The sequence below is a fragment of the Trichoderma citrinoviride genome (genome assembly GCF_003025115.1).
Source record: "Trichoderma citrinoviride strain TUCIM 6016 unplaced genomic scaffold BBK36scaffold_3, whole genome shotgun sequence".
Lineage (NCBI taxonomy): Eukaryota > Fungi > Ascomycota > Sordariomycetes > Hypocreales > Hypocreaceae > Trichoderma > Trichoderma citrinoviride.
In genome coordinates this window covers 1,524,743-1,539,820 of record NW_020194711.1, presented here as the reverse complement: position 1 = coordinate 1,539,820, position 15,078 = coordinate 1,524,743, and the positions used below count along the sequence as shown (strand labels likewise).

The following is a 15,078-nucleotide window of genomic DNA, read 5'->3' as shown; positions in this document are numbered from 1 at the left end:
ACGAGGCCGGAAAAAGAGAACCAGGAAAAAAAGAGGAACGACTCCAAAAGAGAGATCGTAGGACCTGCACCCGACTTCAGCCTTGCATGGTGCACCCTCTCGACGCCGCGACGACTCCGAGCCTGCATCGCGCTTTGGACTAGAGAACCCATCCACCGTCGCCGTCGCCATCGCCATCGCCGTCGCAGTCGCTTGATCCATGCTGTCCGTCTTGGCACCTGGACCATAAGACGTCGACTCAGCCACGGCCTGCCCTCACTCTCTCTTCCTTCAAAGCCGAAACAATGGCCATCATCAACCACGTCTTCGAGGTCGCCCACGTCGTCGCTCGCGCTGCGACCGAGACGGCCTCTGCGACAACGTCAGACACCACCAGCCCGCAGACTGCCATTCCCTCCAACACGAATAGCAGCAATAACAACAACAAGGGCGGCGGCTCTAGTTCTCCGCTGCTCTTCTTCGTTGCGCTGGGATTCGGAGTCGTCTTCACCAACTTGTGGTATGTATTTGCGGTCAAATTGAGGAAGTGGTCGGTAACTATACGACTTCTCTCTAATTTGATGTCACCTCTCGTCAAGACCTCATCAGCGGCATCCTCTAACGTCTCCACAGGATCATCGTTGGCGTCAAGTACTGCTTTCGATACAATGCTCGCAACCGGGCTCGCATGACCAATGAAGATGGCGAGCCCATCACCCTCGAAAACATGCCTCGCCCTCACCGTAGGAGACGTGAGAAGAAGCTCATGACCATGGACGAGGTCAACGACAAGTTCCCCATGATGAAGTACAAGACGTGGGTTTCGCAGCGGGCTCGGGAAGGACTGCCCACTGCGGGAGGCGTCGGAACCCCCAGTCGGCCCAATAGCGTCCACCACGTAGAGGGGGCTATCCCCGATGTTGCTGCCAAAGAACGCGCCTCGGCCGAAGTCAAGCCCGTTCAGGAAGACGCCTCTACAGCCACCAAAACCGAACAGGACAAGGAGATTGCTGTGAAGCCAGATGACGACAAGAAGGACGCCACGACGATCGCCGAGACGCCCGAGGATGGACCCGTCAAGCCCATTTCCCACCTGAAGCGGACGACGACCGAAGAGGAGGAGGACGAAGAGGACGAAGAGGACGACGAGCAGATTAATGCCGCCCTGCCGCCAGAACTTCTCAACACGTCTGGCGATACCTGCGCCATCTGCATCGATACCCTCGAAGACGACGACGACGTCCGCGGCCTGACCTGTGGCCACACTTTCCATGCCGTCTGTGTCGACCCATGGCTGACCAGCCGTCGCGCATGCTGCCCGCTGTGCAAGGCCGACTATTACGTCCCGAAGCCCAGGCCCAACCCCGAGGGTGATGCCGCCGCGGCTGGCAACAACGCCAATCTCGATCCGCGCCAGAATTCCCGAATGAACCTGCCCGTGGGCTTTGCCAGGACTTGGTTCCGCAGTTCGGGCAATCGTAATGATAGCAGTCGTCACAGCGACAACAACTCGAGGCCCCCCTCTTCTCTGCTGCGATTGCCAGGACGGCGACGGGCACAGGCGGCAGCACTTGACGCGGCGACGGAAGCTCAGCAGAACCCAGCAGCCACCAATGCCACAGAGCAGGCTCGGCCATCAGCTCCCGTCACCATGCTGTCGTCTGTCCGGCACGCTATCCGCTTTGGACGAACAGTTGAGCCGCCTCCGAGAATGAATGCAACGGAGACGGTGACCCCTTCACAGCTGGAGTCGGGCACTCGGTGATCCACCGCCGCCACGCAAGCCAGGGTTTGAACCGTTACATCTGGTCTTTGGTGTTGCCGGTTTTCTTTTGCGCGTGATGTTCCTCTTTTTCAAACAGTGGCAATTCTCTCTCTACCAACACGTGTGTTGAGCATACCCGTCATGAAGCTCGAAATCATATTACGCGCCTGGTTCGGCATTTCGGTCGCATTATGACAGCTTTTCTTTTCTTTTTCTCGCGGTTTTCGTCATCTGTGTATTGGCCACTCTACGGCACGTTCACATCGGTCTCTGAAGTGCAACTACAAAGTATATAGGCGCTCAAGGAGGAGCAAGTACAGGTAAGGCAGCTCTTCTGGTTTTACTCAAATATGGTTCGCAATGGGAAATATGGATGGCAGGCAAGGGGAGGAGTGACGGATGGTTTTCCATGTATGAGGCTGTGCACATGTATGAATGGTTCCTCTTATTTTCTTTCTTTCCTGCTTCTGGTACCTCCCCGCGATGGGTCTGGGTTTCCTCTCTTGTCTTTTTTCACTCGACAGAGCTCCGAGCGTGTTCTAAGATGAAGGCGACATGGGACATGAGCGGCGGAGTTGGGAGGCTATGGTGGTTTCTCTTGGTAGCTCGACGTTATCAATGAAGAATCGGTGAAGATGTTTCATTGAACTTGGACGCGTGTGCCTTGCATCGTATCATGAGTGTACACTCGAAGTTATATTCAAAAATCCCCACTCATTCGATGGAGTTGATCACGTTGAGGCTATCATGCTCAGGCTATTATGCTCTATCTAGATCCTCTACAGATCCATCTGTGTAGTTGATCCAAGCAAATCACAAGAGGGAAAAAGGCACCAAGACTGGCGAATCCCGCTATAAGAACGACCCCTTCTGGAACCTCCCCCCAAAGTTGGCAGACTTGTTAATCAGCTCCCTCCTCTGCGTCGCCGTGATCCTTCCTCCCACCGCCATGTCCTTTTCCCGATCAAACGCCCTCTTGCTCGGATCGTCCTCTTCCTCCTCTTCCTTGCCGCCCCTAGACGACGCAGTTGCCGATTTCTTGCCACCCTGATGCTGCTCGAGGAGCGTCTTGCCTCGTTGCGCCTGGATACTAGCCGACAGGGCTTCATCCCTTTGCAGCTTCTTAGCCTGCTGCTCTGACATGCCAACTGTTTGGGCATCTGATGACGAGGTACCAGCCGCTGGCGCCCTCCCCAGCACGGAATCTTGCAAGCGGCGGAGTTTCTCCTCGGGTGTTTCCGTCCATATCGATGGTCCCCCTGCGTTTGCCGAGGAGGAGGTAGTGGTAGAATGAGGCTTGGAGGAGGCGAACTTGCGGGCGCGGATGCGGGTGGTGTCGCGCTCGGAAAAGGTGTTTGACGAGGGCGGCGGGGCGAGCATCCATTCGTCGCGCTTGGGCGCGTCGTCGTCGTCTTGGAGAGAAGGGGGCAGGGAGGGACCGATTTGACGGCGGTGGGCGGCGGTGGGGAGGGAGGGACCGAAGGCGTCGGAGTCGTCGGAGTCTGAGGATTCGGGGTCGGGGTTCGCGGTGGTTTGAGGAGGAGGATGGGGATGGGGATGGTTTGGAGGGGGCGCTGGGCCGGTGTCTGAGTCGGAGTCGGAGTTGTCGAGGGTGATTTCGTCTGTGTTCGTGGTGTTTGTGTTGGCGAGGTGTGGTGGGAGACTTGGCCCTACTGCTGCTTTTGGCGCAGTGGGAGCAGTAGAAGAAGTGGTAGGTGGCGAAGATGGTCTTTTCGGTGCGTATTCGTCTTCAGAGTCAGACGCAGAGGCATTGAGATCTATCTCGTCCTGGTTCTGGTCGCGGCGTGCATGTTTGTTTGATGACTCGTCGGTGTCGCTGTCTCGGCGGCGCTTTGTGAGATGGGGTGGTAGCTGGGGGCCTATTGATGACATTCTTTCTGGATGGGTTATGCCCCTTGAGTTTTCTTTGAAATGTAGAGGGCTGGTTTTCTGTGGTTGTTGAGAGACGGAGTAGGATGGACAAGGTGGTATGGGGAAGGAAGAGGGTTTGGGAGTTTGGTTGGAAGAGACAGACGATGTCATTTCTGGTGGCGAGGCTGGATTTGCGCGGCGCGTGTGATTGGTGGGTTGCTGGGAGTTAAGGTACATGCACCTGTACATACCAAGGTACCCAAGTTAAAGAACTTACAACAGAGAGCTTCAACGTGAAGCCTCCTCCTTATGATACTATACAATTCGTGTAGTCAATTGCATAAAGTGCTGCAGTGGTGTTTGGTGTCGTAATGTATGTAATGCTCTATTAGGTCATGATGCCGAACCCGCCACATCTACGCTCTTCTCCTCCTTCTCAGCCTCCCTCTCAGCTCGCCGCCTCTTGACCCAGGACCCCAACTGGTTCCATACGGCCTGCTTCTCAGCCGGCGACATGGACGCCGCAAGCCCGCTCGTGCTCGTCGCGACAAACACCCTGGCCCCCGGCCACTCGCCCTCAATGACGCCCATGTTCTCCGCCTCGTCCTGCCACCCGTACTTGAACGCCTTGCCCACCGGCGCGCCGTGCCTCACGCGCCAGATGCTCTCCCAGATGCTCTTCCCGACGACGCACATGCTCTCGGGCCGCCACCTGCGCGCCTTGTCCTCGAGGGCGGCGACGCCGTCGTCCATCTCGCGCCTGCTCAGCTCGGCGCCGTTGCGGCTCGGCCGCGCGACGATGTTGGTCAGGCCGAGGCCGTACAGCTCGGGCATGCGCCTGTCCTCGCTGAAGTGGCACGGGCGCGGCGTCACGCCGCTCGAGTAGAGCAGCTTCCAGAAGAGGTTGGACGGGTGCGCGTAGGCGTGGCCGCTGCGGGCCGTCTCGATGCCCGGGTTCAGCCCGATGAAGAAGACGAGCAGGTTGGGCGCGACGGCGTCGGGGAGCTCGGGCAGATGCGCGTACGTCGAGGGCGGAGCGTAGCCCGAGCTGGGCCTTGTGCGCTTCTTCTTCTTCTTTGCCGGCGATGAAGAGGGTGATGGGGAGCTGGGAGGTTGTCTCTTGCTGACTGATGATCTCTTTCTGACGGACGATCTCTTGCTGACTGGTGAGGATGATGATGATGATGATATTGTTGTTGTAGTAGATGATATTCGTACAGAGGCCGTCACGCTGGTGGTTGAGGATGACGATGGCGATTCGGACGCCGCTGCAAACCGAGGACTCCTGCGGACCGGCTGCTGCCCATTGTACATGAACTTGTTCAACTGCAAGCGGCCCTCGAACGTTGCCGGCTTTCGAGCGTCCGCTGGTACATTCTCGTCCGGGTTTGAGACGTCGTCTCTTGAGTCCATGTTGGCTGATGTGAAGTGCGTGAATCCGTGTAAGCTGAGGTCTTCGTCCGACCCGGAAAATCGACCGAGAGCGCTTATGGCAATGAGCTTTTTTCCAATTGCTTGCGACGCTATAACATAATTAGACTTATGATTCAAAGAGAGTGAATGAGGATGCCCGATCAATCTCACTCGCAGCTTGAAAGATCCGTGAGGTGAAGATTGTGAAAAGGATTGACTCTATATTTGCCGCCGACTGACTAAGCCGTTGTGGCAAAGCAGCTGAGCTGCGGTGATCGTGGCCGTTTTCCGCCGGGGCAGCAGAGCGGCATGTTTATTTATTAGTTGCTGAACTAAACATACATCAAAGTATGATTTCGTCTGCGGCTGAAGCAAGCGAGTGGGAAGAGGCAGTAATTGCTACAGGCTGGTTGTTGTTGTCCTGCTCGAGATCGTGATGCTCTGAACTCAATTGAAGTTCAGTTAGCGTTGGCGTAGCCACGGCTGCCCCCCTTGCCCTCATGCAGCATCTCTCGAATTCCAACACCTTGTACATGTGAATATCACAAAACGAGCGCAAATGATCTCAATCATCATGTCGACTGCTGCAAGACGTTACAAACACGCGAACCATGAGCCAATTTTGTTACGAATCCCGTATGCTCAAAGACATCCAGCGATAAGGGAAGCCTGTGATTTAGTCGCTCTCAGGACTCCTGCTTCACGATGCCAGTGAACCGTCGAGCGCAACGGACTATTGGATGCTTCGTACTCCGCGCTCCGTACACATCGCCAGAGACCATCCAGGATGAGGAAACACGCAGGGGTCGGCTGAGTGACCTATCAGTATGGGCAGATGCACCATGTTCTGGGCTGGATAAGTTGCGGTGAAGTGCCAAAGCCGTGAGCGAAGACCGCAGATGCATCGAGGCTCTTCACAGCAATTGCGGAGGAAAACAGGCAGGTATGCATCTCACCTGCGGCATCAAGAGCACCAGTTATCGGACTCGACTCAGGGAACAGCAACTCATCTTGGTCGTACATACTCGTACAAGTGCGCCAAGCTCAGAAGAAGCCATACAGGCATTGACACGACTCAACAACTGCAAGCCTCAATTTCGCTGCAAGTCAATAGTGCATGGCTGCTGTATGTTGCCCCTTGCCGCACTCCTGCTTTCGTGGTCTGATTAGTGGCCAATCCGCAGAGCTTGCCGTGCGGCTGAGGGAAGCTGTATCGCTCTGCGTGCTCTGTTCTATGACTTGTTTGGTGTGAAGACGGTGCTGCTGTTGGCGGTGCGTCTCGTTAGGTATGGAGCATGGAGGGCATCTCGCCTGAACGTGACGAGACGACGGTCCTGCACGAACCCCAGACTCTGACCGTCGAATTGTCCAGCAAGAGCAAAGAGGCCATAGAAGAGAAGCAAAGCAGAGCAGAGCTGGAGGCCGTGTGGTGGTTTGGCCAACGCAGGGGTGCCATCAATAGAGTCCCCAGACATCTACAGAAGGCGCCCTATGATAACAGCACGGGGTGTCTCCAGAGCCCAACTCACGCCAATCATTGTTGACGATGGATAAACAGTCGAATGTCACACGGCATCCGATGCCAGCAATCATTGGGAGGGATGCGCACACATGGCCGGCCCAGATAGGGGCACAGAGTGTCTACTTGCCCGTACCAGCCACTGCTACAGCACACACACGAAACCAACAGATGCGGCTCGAATCCCCCCCTGATGCTCGTATCCGGACCCGTTGTTGACGTCTGTTCTGGTGGGAGAAAGGGACCCATGCCATACATGTACGGGGAGATCGGCTCCAAGGCGAGGATAGCCGGATGTGCAGCTGCAGCTACTTGGTGCTCGTGCAGGAGACGAGTGGCCGAGGATGGAGAGGGACAAAGAGGGCAGGCCGTGATGCTCTCGGTTTCGTCGATATAGTAATCACCAGTTGCCAGACGCTGAGATGACATGTCCAGCAAGGCGTTCTGGCCATCTGTCGAGGTTGAACTCGTGGACAATGTAGGTAAGAATCGTGGCAGGTTCTTCCATCTCAATGGTACGGATGCTTCCAGCCTGTGGTGACTGAACCCACTGGAACCCGCTAGGGCTAGGGGGCGGTCTTAGCTGCTGTAGCTGGCGACGTTAGTGGAGGGCCGGCCCTGCAGCGTTCCTGCGAGGCGGAGGGCTGACCTGGAGCTGGTACTTGTACCTTGTGGAGGCCAGGTGCCGCATCGCCTCCCTCGAAGCTGAAAATAGAAGCACCGTCAAATTTCCGCCTCAGCCTTGGATGGACGGACTGATACGAATTGGTTCTCGAAGGCCGTGACATGTGGCTGGTAGAAGGCATAAGTAAGGAATGACAAACTTAACCACAGCTGTTTATTGGATATACAAGTATGGTGAGGTAAGATACTGCATAACAGCACAGCCACGATGCTTTCACCTTACCGGTCATCAGGGTGCAAAGTCTCCGAGGCTGGTACTGTAACTCGACAAATTCAGGTACGGCGCCAGTACCTGCGCCCTCGCCCCAGCAGGGGCTGCAGCAGCATGTACCCGCAAAGTCGGCTCCTGGCCGGTTCAAGCTCCTCCACTACCTACCGTACCTGCTAACGCGCCCCCCTTCTTCGTTCCTGCTTAGCTTCCATGGAGGGGTGACGAAAAGAAGCACGACGTCAGCCAGGAGAAAAAGCCCGTGTTTGGGGATCGCAAGGAGGTACCGGCACGATACCTCGCAACGACCGCGACGACGATGGCCTCGCTGTGGAGAAGAGGCCCGCTTACTTGTACCTGCCTGTACTCGGCCTCGTACTTGTACTGCTAGGCTTTTTCTCCTATTGATCGCTCCTGACCTTGGCCAAGGCCTCGTCTCCTTTCCTTCCCTCCTCTTTTATCATACATTACCGCTGCTTTCCCTCGTTTCTTCCTCGTCATCGTCACTCTTCTCTTCCTTCTCTTCACTTCTACCCTCTCTCTCCTCTGCAGCTGCTGCCCTCAATTCGTTCGCTTCCACCTCCACATACATCTCCAAACCTCCTAATAGATTCTCTTTAATTCCACAACCTTCACAATGGACGCCATCAAGAACGTTTTGCACAAGGCCACCAATGACAAGGCTATTCCCCCTCAGCCTTCCCCCGAGGCTGTCGCCCAGCTCAAGGAGAAGTACACCAGCGCCGGCCAGGGCCACGTCTTCACATTCTTCGACTCCCTGAGCGCCGACGAGCAGGCCGTCTTCTTCGAGCAGCTCTCCGGCTTCGACCCTTCCTTCATCAACGACATCGCCGACAAGGCCCTGCACCCCCCTGAAGATGACGACACCGCTGCCGAGCTGGAGCCCCTTCCCGAGTCTGCCCGCGCCAGCATCCTCGACTCGAGCCCTACCGACATCAACAAGTGGTACGAGTCCGGCCTGGATCTGATTGGCAGCAACCAGGTGGCCGTCGTGCTCATGGCCGGCGGCCAGGGCACCAGACTGGGAAGCTCTGCTCCCAAGGGCTGCTTCGACATTGGTCTGCCCTCGCACAAGTCGCTCTTCCAAATCCAGGCCGAGCGCATCCGCAAGGTCGAGCAGCTGGCAGCCAAGAAGGCCGGCGCCGACAAGGTCGTCGTGCCTTGGTACGTCATGACCAGCGGCCCTACCCGTAAGCCCACCGAGGAGTTCTTCGCCGCCAACAACTACTTTGGCCTGGCCAAGGAAAACGTTCAGATCTTCGAGCAGGGCGTCCTGCCTTGCATCTCCAACGAGGGCAAGATCATCCTTGAGGGCAAGGGCAAGCTTGCCGTGGCCCCCGATGGCAACGGCGGAATCTACCAGGCCCTGATCGTCTCCGGCGTCCTCGACGACATGCGCAAGCGCGGCATCCAGCACATCCACGCCTACTGCGTGGACAACTGCCTCGTCAAGGTCGCCGACCCCGTCTTCATCGGCTTCTCTGCGGCCCACAAGGTCGACATTGCCACCAAGGTGGTGCGAAAGCGCGATGCCACCGAGTCCGTCGGCCTGATTGTCTCCAAGAACGGCAAGCCCGACGTTGTCGAGTACTCTGAGATTGACAAGGCCACTGCCGAGGCCCGCGACCCCAGCAACCCGGACCTCCTCAAGTTCCGCTCTGCCAACATTGTCAACCACTACTACTCGTTCAGCTTCCTCGAGAGCATCCCTACGTGGGCGCACAAGCTGCCCCACCACGTTGCCCGCAAGAAGATTCCTTCCCTCGACCTCGAGTCGGGCGAGCTGATCAAGCCCGCCAAGCCCAACGGCATCAAGCTCGAGCAGTTCGTCTTTGACTGCTTCCCTCTGCTGTCCCTGGACAAGTTTGCCTGCATGGAGGTGAACCGCGCCGACGAGTTCTCCCCTCTGAAGAACGCCAAGGGCACCGGACAGGACGATCCCGACACCAGCAAGGCCGACATCATGGACCAGGGTCTCCGCTGGGTCAAGGCGGCCGGCGCTACTGTTGTCTCAGAGGGTGGCATTGAGGTGTCTCCCCTGATTAGCTACGTAAGTTGTCGCTTCGTCTCATATCTTGATTGATTGCTAACATTTTCTCGCAGGGTGGTGAAGGACTCGAGCACCTCAAGGGCAAGACCATCACAGCTCCGGCCGTCCTGGAGCTGGAGAAGGCCTAAGAGACGGAGGAGCGAAAAAAGTTACCATAGTATATGTTTAATGATCTTTTGAGTTGATATCAGCGTTGGTTAACACTAGAGTACCTAATGTTTAGGGGTATGGGTTGGATGAGTTTATGCCAGTAGAAGACGAAGACGCCCTCTGTCAGGGGCACTTTGCAATTGAAGGCGTTGAAGCCACTAGACAAAAGAGTTGGGCAGTTTGAGAAAATACAGTTATTATTTCCTCGGCTGATGCCTGATGGAAGCAATGAATGATGGCTGAGAAGATGGCATTTGTGAGCATTGCAATGCGGTTGTGAGCATCTGGTGTATCCGACTGTAGTCTATTTCTTTTCGACCCTTCTCTTGTCGCTTCTCTGCTCTAATCCTGAACGAGACCGAACCAAAATATAAAAAAGATGTGCTGCTTATATACAAGTGTATCTAGACTTCAAATCATCTGGTCTTCCTCTACTCCATCTCGGTAATGTACTTCTCCGCCTCCAAGGCAGCCATGCATCCGGTGCCGGCACTGGTGATGGCCTGGCGGTACCGCTTGTCCTGGACGTCTCCGGCGGCGAAGACGCCCGGCACGCTCGTCTCGGTGGTGCCGGGCTTGGTGATGATGTAGCCCTCGGCGTCGACGTCGACCTGGCCCTTGACGAGGCCCGTGGCGGGGTCGTGGCCGACGGCGTAGAAGAGGCCGTTCGCCTCGACCGTCTCCTCGGCGCCGGTGACGACGTTCTTGACGACGAGGTGGCTCATGAGGCCGTCCTTGTCGCCCTTGACCTCGGTGGCGACGGTGTTGAAGCGCACCGTGACCTTGGGGTGCTTGAGCAGGCGCGAGGCCATGGCCTTGCTGGCGCGCAGCTGGTCGCGGCGGACGAGGACGGTGACGTGGGAGCCGTACTTTGTGAGGAAGGTGGCCTCCTCGGCGGCGGAGTCGCCGCCGCCGATGACGAAGAGGGGCTTGTTGCGGAAGATGGGGACGGCGCCGTCGCAGACGGCGCAGGCCGAGATGCCGTTCTGCCAGTACTTGTCCTCGCCGGGGAGGTTGAGGCGGCGGGCGGAGGCGCCGGTGGCGATGATGACGGCGTCGGCGGTGTGCGTCTCGTCCGGGTTGAACTCGGTCGAGAACTTGAAGGGGCGGGAGGACAGGTCGAGCGTCGTGACGGTGTCGGTGATGATTTCCGTGCCGAAGCGCTCGGATTGGGCGCGCATGTTGTCCTGACACACACACACACACAGTTAGTATATGTACTTTGAAAGGGACAAGACGAGAGACAGAGAGAGAGAGAGAGAAGAAGAGAACTCACCATCAGCTCCTGGCCCATGATGCCCTTGGGAAAGCCGGGAAAGTTTTCAATCTCCGTCGTCGTCGTCAATTGGCCGCCGGCAGCGGTGCCGTTTGCCATGAAGCCCTCGAACAGGACGGCTATAACACACCCAAAACAACCACACAGCATTAGCATACATGATCCTTTTTGTTTCTTCTGTTCAATTCAGGGCAAAACTCACGCTTCAGCTCGGCTCTGGCCAAGTAAATGGCAGCAGTGTGAGCCGCAGGCCCAGACCCAATGACTTAGCAGCAAAGTCAGCTTCTTTCTTTCCATCTTCCCACTGAAGTTGTCTTCCTGATCGTTCTGAGGCGACTCACCGACAACCTTGGTATGCATCGTTCTCGTCCCGCGTTCAACCACCGGCTTGGCAGCAGGAGTATTCTTCGTGAAGGCAGTGGCGGCAGCAGCAATCGAAAGCCCGGCACTCGAACGCAGCGTCCGTCGAAACGTTGAGGTGAACAGTTTGGCGGTTTGTTTGTATAATAACCTGGAAAGGGAAGACAAGAGATAGCAGAGGAAACTGGTATATATAGAAGATCTATGTATTGGTAAGACGTCGCATAAAGCAAAAGATTAGTAGTAGTAGTAGTAGGTTCTAGGTCAGAAGGTGGGATTTGAAAATCGGGTTTGCGATGGCGGGGCTACTGGACAAGTACAAGCTGATGCGAAGCCGCGGGACAAAAGAGAAAATGCAACAACAGCCCACCCACTCAAAGCAGAGAGAGCCTTAGTAATCCACTGTAGCCCTGCCTAGGCACTGAATTCGGGCGGTAAGGAGTGACACCTGTACATCATAGCAGCTGAATCTACAGCATCATTTCTCCTTTGACGGATGTGTCTGTACTCTGTGGCAGGGCACAATCAACGAGCCAGCCAAACTGGAGTGGAATCAATGGACCGTGATTACTACAGCGGCTGTGTTGGACCCCTTCCAGGAGACGCAAGGCTGGCCCGATTGCTTCTGCTCTGCCTCGGCTCCAATGATTTCTAAGCGCACCAAGACTGGTGAAATGGCCCGAGTTCGTCCGTCTGCTCTGGCATCGGCATCGGCATCAGCGCCACTGGAATCCATGATACCTCGTCGTGTCTAGTACTGTAGTTGCGTCTATATTTGGCCCTGACAAATCCCGAGATGGAACCGATGCGGCAATGGGTATCAACGATTGTGTTCATGTCGTGTTAGTAGTAGGATGACGTCCAGGCCCGCACAAGGGCATCTTTTTGCGACATATCCAAAACGGCCATCCCACTCTCCCCTTTCCCCCCCTTTTGCGAAAACCCCCCTCATCGCTGCGAGTCCTCGCCTCCGTCACGCATGCCAAACTTAAGCCCAATGCCACTGATATCCCTCCTAAAGAACTTTCCAAAATTCCTCAGATTCTCATTGATCGTGGCCTTGTCCGAGCCGCTCTGCCCCGTGTTGCTAATGTCCCTCGCCGCGCTGAGCAGCTTCTCGCCCAGCGACCCAGCGTCGAATCGGGCCGCCGAACCGCCCGCCAGCGAGGATGACGCGGTGTTGATTGCGCCCATGGCGCTGGTGCTGCTGAGGCTCGACGACAGCATTAGAGGCGTCAGCAGCGGCGAGTTCTGCGCCAACTTCGCGTTGGAGCTGCTGTCGCGGTGTATGCCAAACAGCTCAATCAGGTGAGCCTGGTCCATCTTGCGCACGCCCTTGAGGTCCAGGATCTTCTTGAAGTTTGTGTCGGAGCGATCTGCAATGTGAATGAGATACGCCTGCACAAGGCCTTCTGGAGGCGATGGCCGCACTTGCAGCGTCTTGAGTAGGGGGTCCATCCGGTTCATGCTCTGCTCGACTCGCCTCACAAAAGTCGCTGATGGTGCTTGCGGTGTTGGAGATGGGTTGTGGTACGACATCAGGTTCTCGAACGACTTTGTGAGTGCGTACTTGTCAACAAGCATCTTTAATGACCTTTGTTAGCCCTTTTCCTTGAAGCTCAAGGGATTATCCCGTTCTGTGCTTACCTGCTGTGCCCCAACTTCGGATATTGGCCGGCACTGTACAATATTGTTGATAAACGCTGTCGCCAAGTGATCGACCAGGTTGTCGCAGAAAGCCCTCGCGTACTGCTGCTTCGTCACAATACCCAGAATCTCCGCCGCCTTGTCATTGACGTGCTTGACGAGCTCGCCCACCCAGGAGCTCTGATCGCCCGCGCTCTCCATGGTGCTCCAGTTGGTATTCTTCATCTCCCGCCAGACACCCTCGCAGTCCAGCTCGACAATCCGCACCAGCGCGAGCACGGCGGCGCTGGCCACGCCCAGGAAAGCGTCAGACTGCGACGACAGGTCCACCTTGGCCACCAGCTCCGGGTCGATGCGCTTCTTGATGTTCTCCTCCAGCTGGTTCGTGTTGATGTGCCAAAAGTCTGCCGTATTTAGGACGAGGACGGCATCATGCATAGAGGGGCTCTTCTGCCCGCTCGACTGTAGCTTTCGTAGCAGCACCTGCTGAGCGTACTCATCTAGATACTTGGCCAGAATCTTTGAGAGATCTAGTAGGCGGTCGGCCGTAGACAGCTTCGCGCACTGGGAGAGGGTCAGTTTGTAGAAGTGGAAAAGCTCCAGGGCGGAAGAGATGACGGCCTGCGGCGTAAACTCTTCCTCTGGCGGGATGAGCGGCTGTGTGCGGTATTTCGGTATCATGGCAGCCAGCTGCTTGTCCTGCGACTCGACCCAGAGGCTCAGATACGGCTCAAAGGCCACCGATATTAGCCCATTGAACGTATGCGACTTCTCCTCGGTCGAGCTCAGCGTGTCGATGCTGGCCCTCGCGTCGCTTGAGAAGTGCTTATCGAGGCTCTGCTCGAAATTGAGCGTCTCTTGTAGGCACGCAAGGAGTAGGTTGACGTCGATCTTGTTGCCGTCGGGGCGCCGCATGCTGCGCTCCAGGATGCCCTTGAAATCGTCCCGCGTGCCGTCGCAGAATGCCGTCGCCAGCGTCTCGTTGACGCGCCAGTGCGCAGGAAAGATGGCGGCGTGCTCGTCCTCGTGCGTCTTCATCATGCGCTTGAACCACGCGTATCGCCTCCCGATGTTGTCCAGGTTGCCCGCCTCGTCGTTGCCCCGGAACACCTGGCGGTACTCTCGCAGCTCCGTGTTGATGTACCAGCCGACGAGCCTGGCCTTTGCCGAATCGCCCAGGGCGTCCATGACGAGGCAGGCCTCCACCAGGGTGCCCCTCTTGGCGCCGACCTCGCCCTTGGTAAAGGCCATCTCAAAGTCCTCGCACACCTGCTCCAGCAGCTCCCTCTGCAGCTCCGACACCTCTCGGCTCAGCGTCGCAATCTGCTCTATGCTCCGGTAGCTGTTGAAGTGCTTCATCAGCTGCAGCACGGCCTGCAGCAGGCCCGCACACTCGCGGTACTGCCTCGTCTTGGCCAAGCCCCTCAGCTGCTCGTACGCCGTCGTCAGCATCTGCAGCCGCTTCAGCGCCGTCATGCTCAGCGTCAGGTTCTTCTTGGTGCCGTCCAGCCGCTTGATGTCGGCCGTCATCGACGTGATGTTCTGCTCCGTCTCTATCGCGCGCGACCGCACCGTCTCGATCTTGCGGAACAGCTGCGCGAGCTCCGTCTGCGCCGACCGCATCCGCTCCAGGCTCGAGTCTGGTTCGTAGGCCTGTGCCGATTCGAGGGTGTTGATCTCGTACTCGAGGTCATCTTGGCGGTGCTTGAGCGCCTGCGAGACTCGGCTAATGGAGGAGACGGCGGAGGGGTGCGAGAACAGGAGGTTGAGATGGTCGATGGGGTCGTAGTCGACTGTGTTGCCATTGATCCTCATGGTCAGTTGCCAACAGCTTGCTTGTCTGTCATCACGGGCCAGCGAACTCACTTGCGTCTAGGCTGGAGGCAGATGACCCTACCAGAGAGCCATTCATATTTGAGAGGGGGGAAACAAGATTAGATGGAATATTGATAGAGGTATAAGAGATGACGGCTCTTCTTCAATGGGGGAAAGGCATTCGTCAACGGCCGTAAAACTGGTGAATGTTTGGAGCTGGAATTCAGACGGACAAGGTTGCGACTCTCTCCAGTAAAGCTCCTGGTGCTGATACTTGGGAGGTACCTAATAAGGTACAGAACGAGCCGGCAGGGGACCA

The 15,078-nt window shown here is 56.7% G+C and overlaps 6 protein-coding genes across 6 annotated transcripts; 2 read left to right on the top strand and 4 right to left on the bottom strand.

The window, feature by feature from the left end:
• Positions 1–284: 284 nt before the first annotated feature.
• Positions 285–1,744, top strand: BBK36DRAFT_1157119 (hypothetical protein; the record flags this gene model as incomplete). Its single annotated transcript, XM_024893988.1, has 2 exons — positions 285–499; positions 613–1,744. 2 exons carry the CDS (start codon positions 285–287, stop codon positions 1,742–1,744), a joined length of 1,347 nt encoding a protein of 448 aa, XP_024752198.1.
• Positions 1,745–2,596: 852 nt separating this feature from the next.
• On the bottom strand, positions 2,597–3,637 carry BBK36DRAFT_1192277 (hypothetical protein; the record flags this gene model as incomplete). Its single annotated transcript, XM_024896762.1, has 1 exon — positions 2,597–3,637. One exon carries the CDS (start codon positions 3,635–3,637, stop codon positions 2,597–2,599), a length of 1,041 nt encoding a protein of 346 aa, XP_024752197.1.
• A 420-nt stretch (positions 3,638–4,057) lies between these two features.
• BBK36DRAFT_1098311 (DNA glycosylase) lies at positions 4,058–4,708 on the bottom strand (the record flags this gene model as incomplete). Its single annotated transcript, XM_024889117.1, has 1 exon — positions 4,058–4,708. A coding segment is annotated over one exon (651 nt), but the record flags the coding sequence as incomplete, so codon positions are not given.
• Positions 4,709–7,674: 2,966 nt separating this feature from the next.
• BBK36DRAFT_1134590 (nucleotide-diphospho-sugar transferase) lies at positions 7,675–9,651 on the top strand. The gene is made up of 3 exons (XM_024892360.1): positions 7,675–7,850; positions 8,074–9,511; positions 9,565–9,651. Exons 2-3 carry the CDS (start codon positions 8,078–8,080, stop codon positions 9,637–9,639), a joined length of 1,509 nt encoding a protein of 502 aa, XP_024752195.1. The 5' UTR covers positions 7,675–7,850; positions 8,074–8,077; the 3' UTR covers positions 9,640–9,651.
• A 441-nt stretch (positions 9,652–10,092) lies between these two features.
• On the bottom strand, positions 10,093–11,297 carry BBK36DRAFT_1157115 (thioredoxin reductase; the record flags this gene model as incomplete). The annotated part of the gene is made up of 4 exons (XM_024893987.1): positions 10,093–10,848; positions 10,938–11,056; positions 11,140–11,202; positions 11,279–11,297. 4 exons carry the CDS (start codon positions 11,295–11,297, stop codon positions 10,093–10,095), a joined length of 957 nt encoding a protein of 318 aa, XP_024752194.1.
• A 948-nt stretch (positions 11,298–12,245) lies between these two features.
• On the bottom strand, positions 12,246–14,856 carry BBK36DRAFT_1192268 (golgi-associated retrograde protein complex component; the record flags this gene model as incomplete). The annotated part of the gene is made up of 3 exons (XM_024896761.1): positions 12,246–12,881; positions 12,945–14,737; positions 14,811–14,856. The coding sequence occupies 3 exons, from the start codon at positions 14,854–14,856 to the stop codon at positions 12,246–12,248; spliced, it is 2,475 nt and encodes an 824-aa protein (XP_024752193.1).
• Positions 14,857–15,078: the final 222 nt, after the last annotated feature.

Excerpts from the sequence above, each read along its gene's own strand:
- BBK36DRAFT_1134590 (XM_024892360.1), top strand. The coding sequence starts at position 8,078 with ATGGACGCCATCAAGAACGTTTTGCACAAGGCCACCAATGACAAGGCT. Across the intron at positions 9,512-9,564 it reads TGTCTCCCCTGATTAGCTAC|GGTGGTGAAGGACTCGAGCA; the intron begins GTAAGTTGTCGC and ends ATTTTCTCGCAG.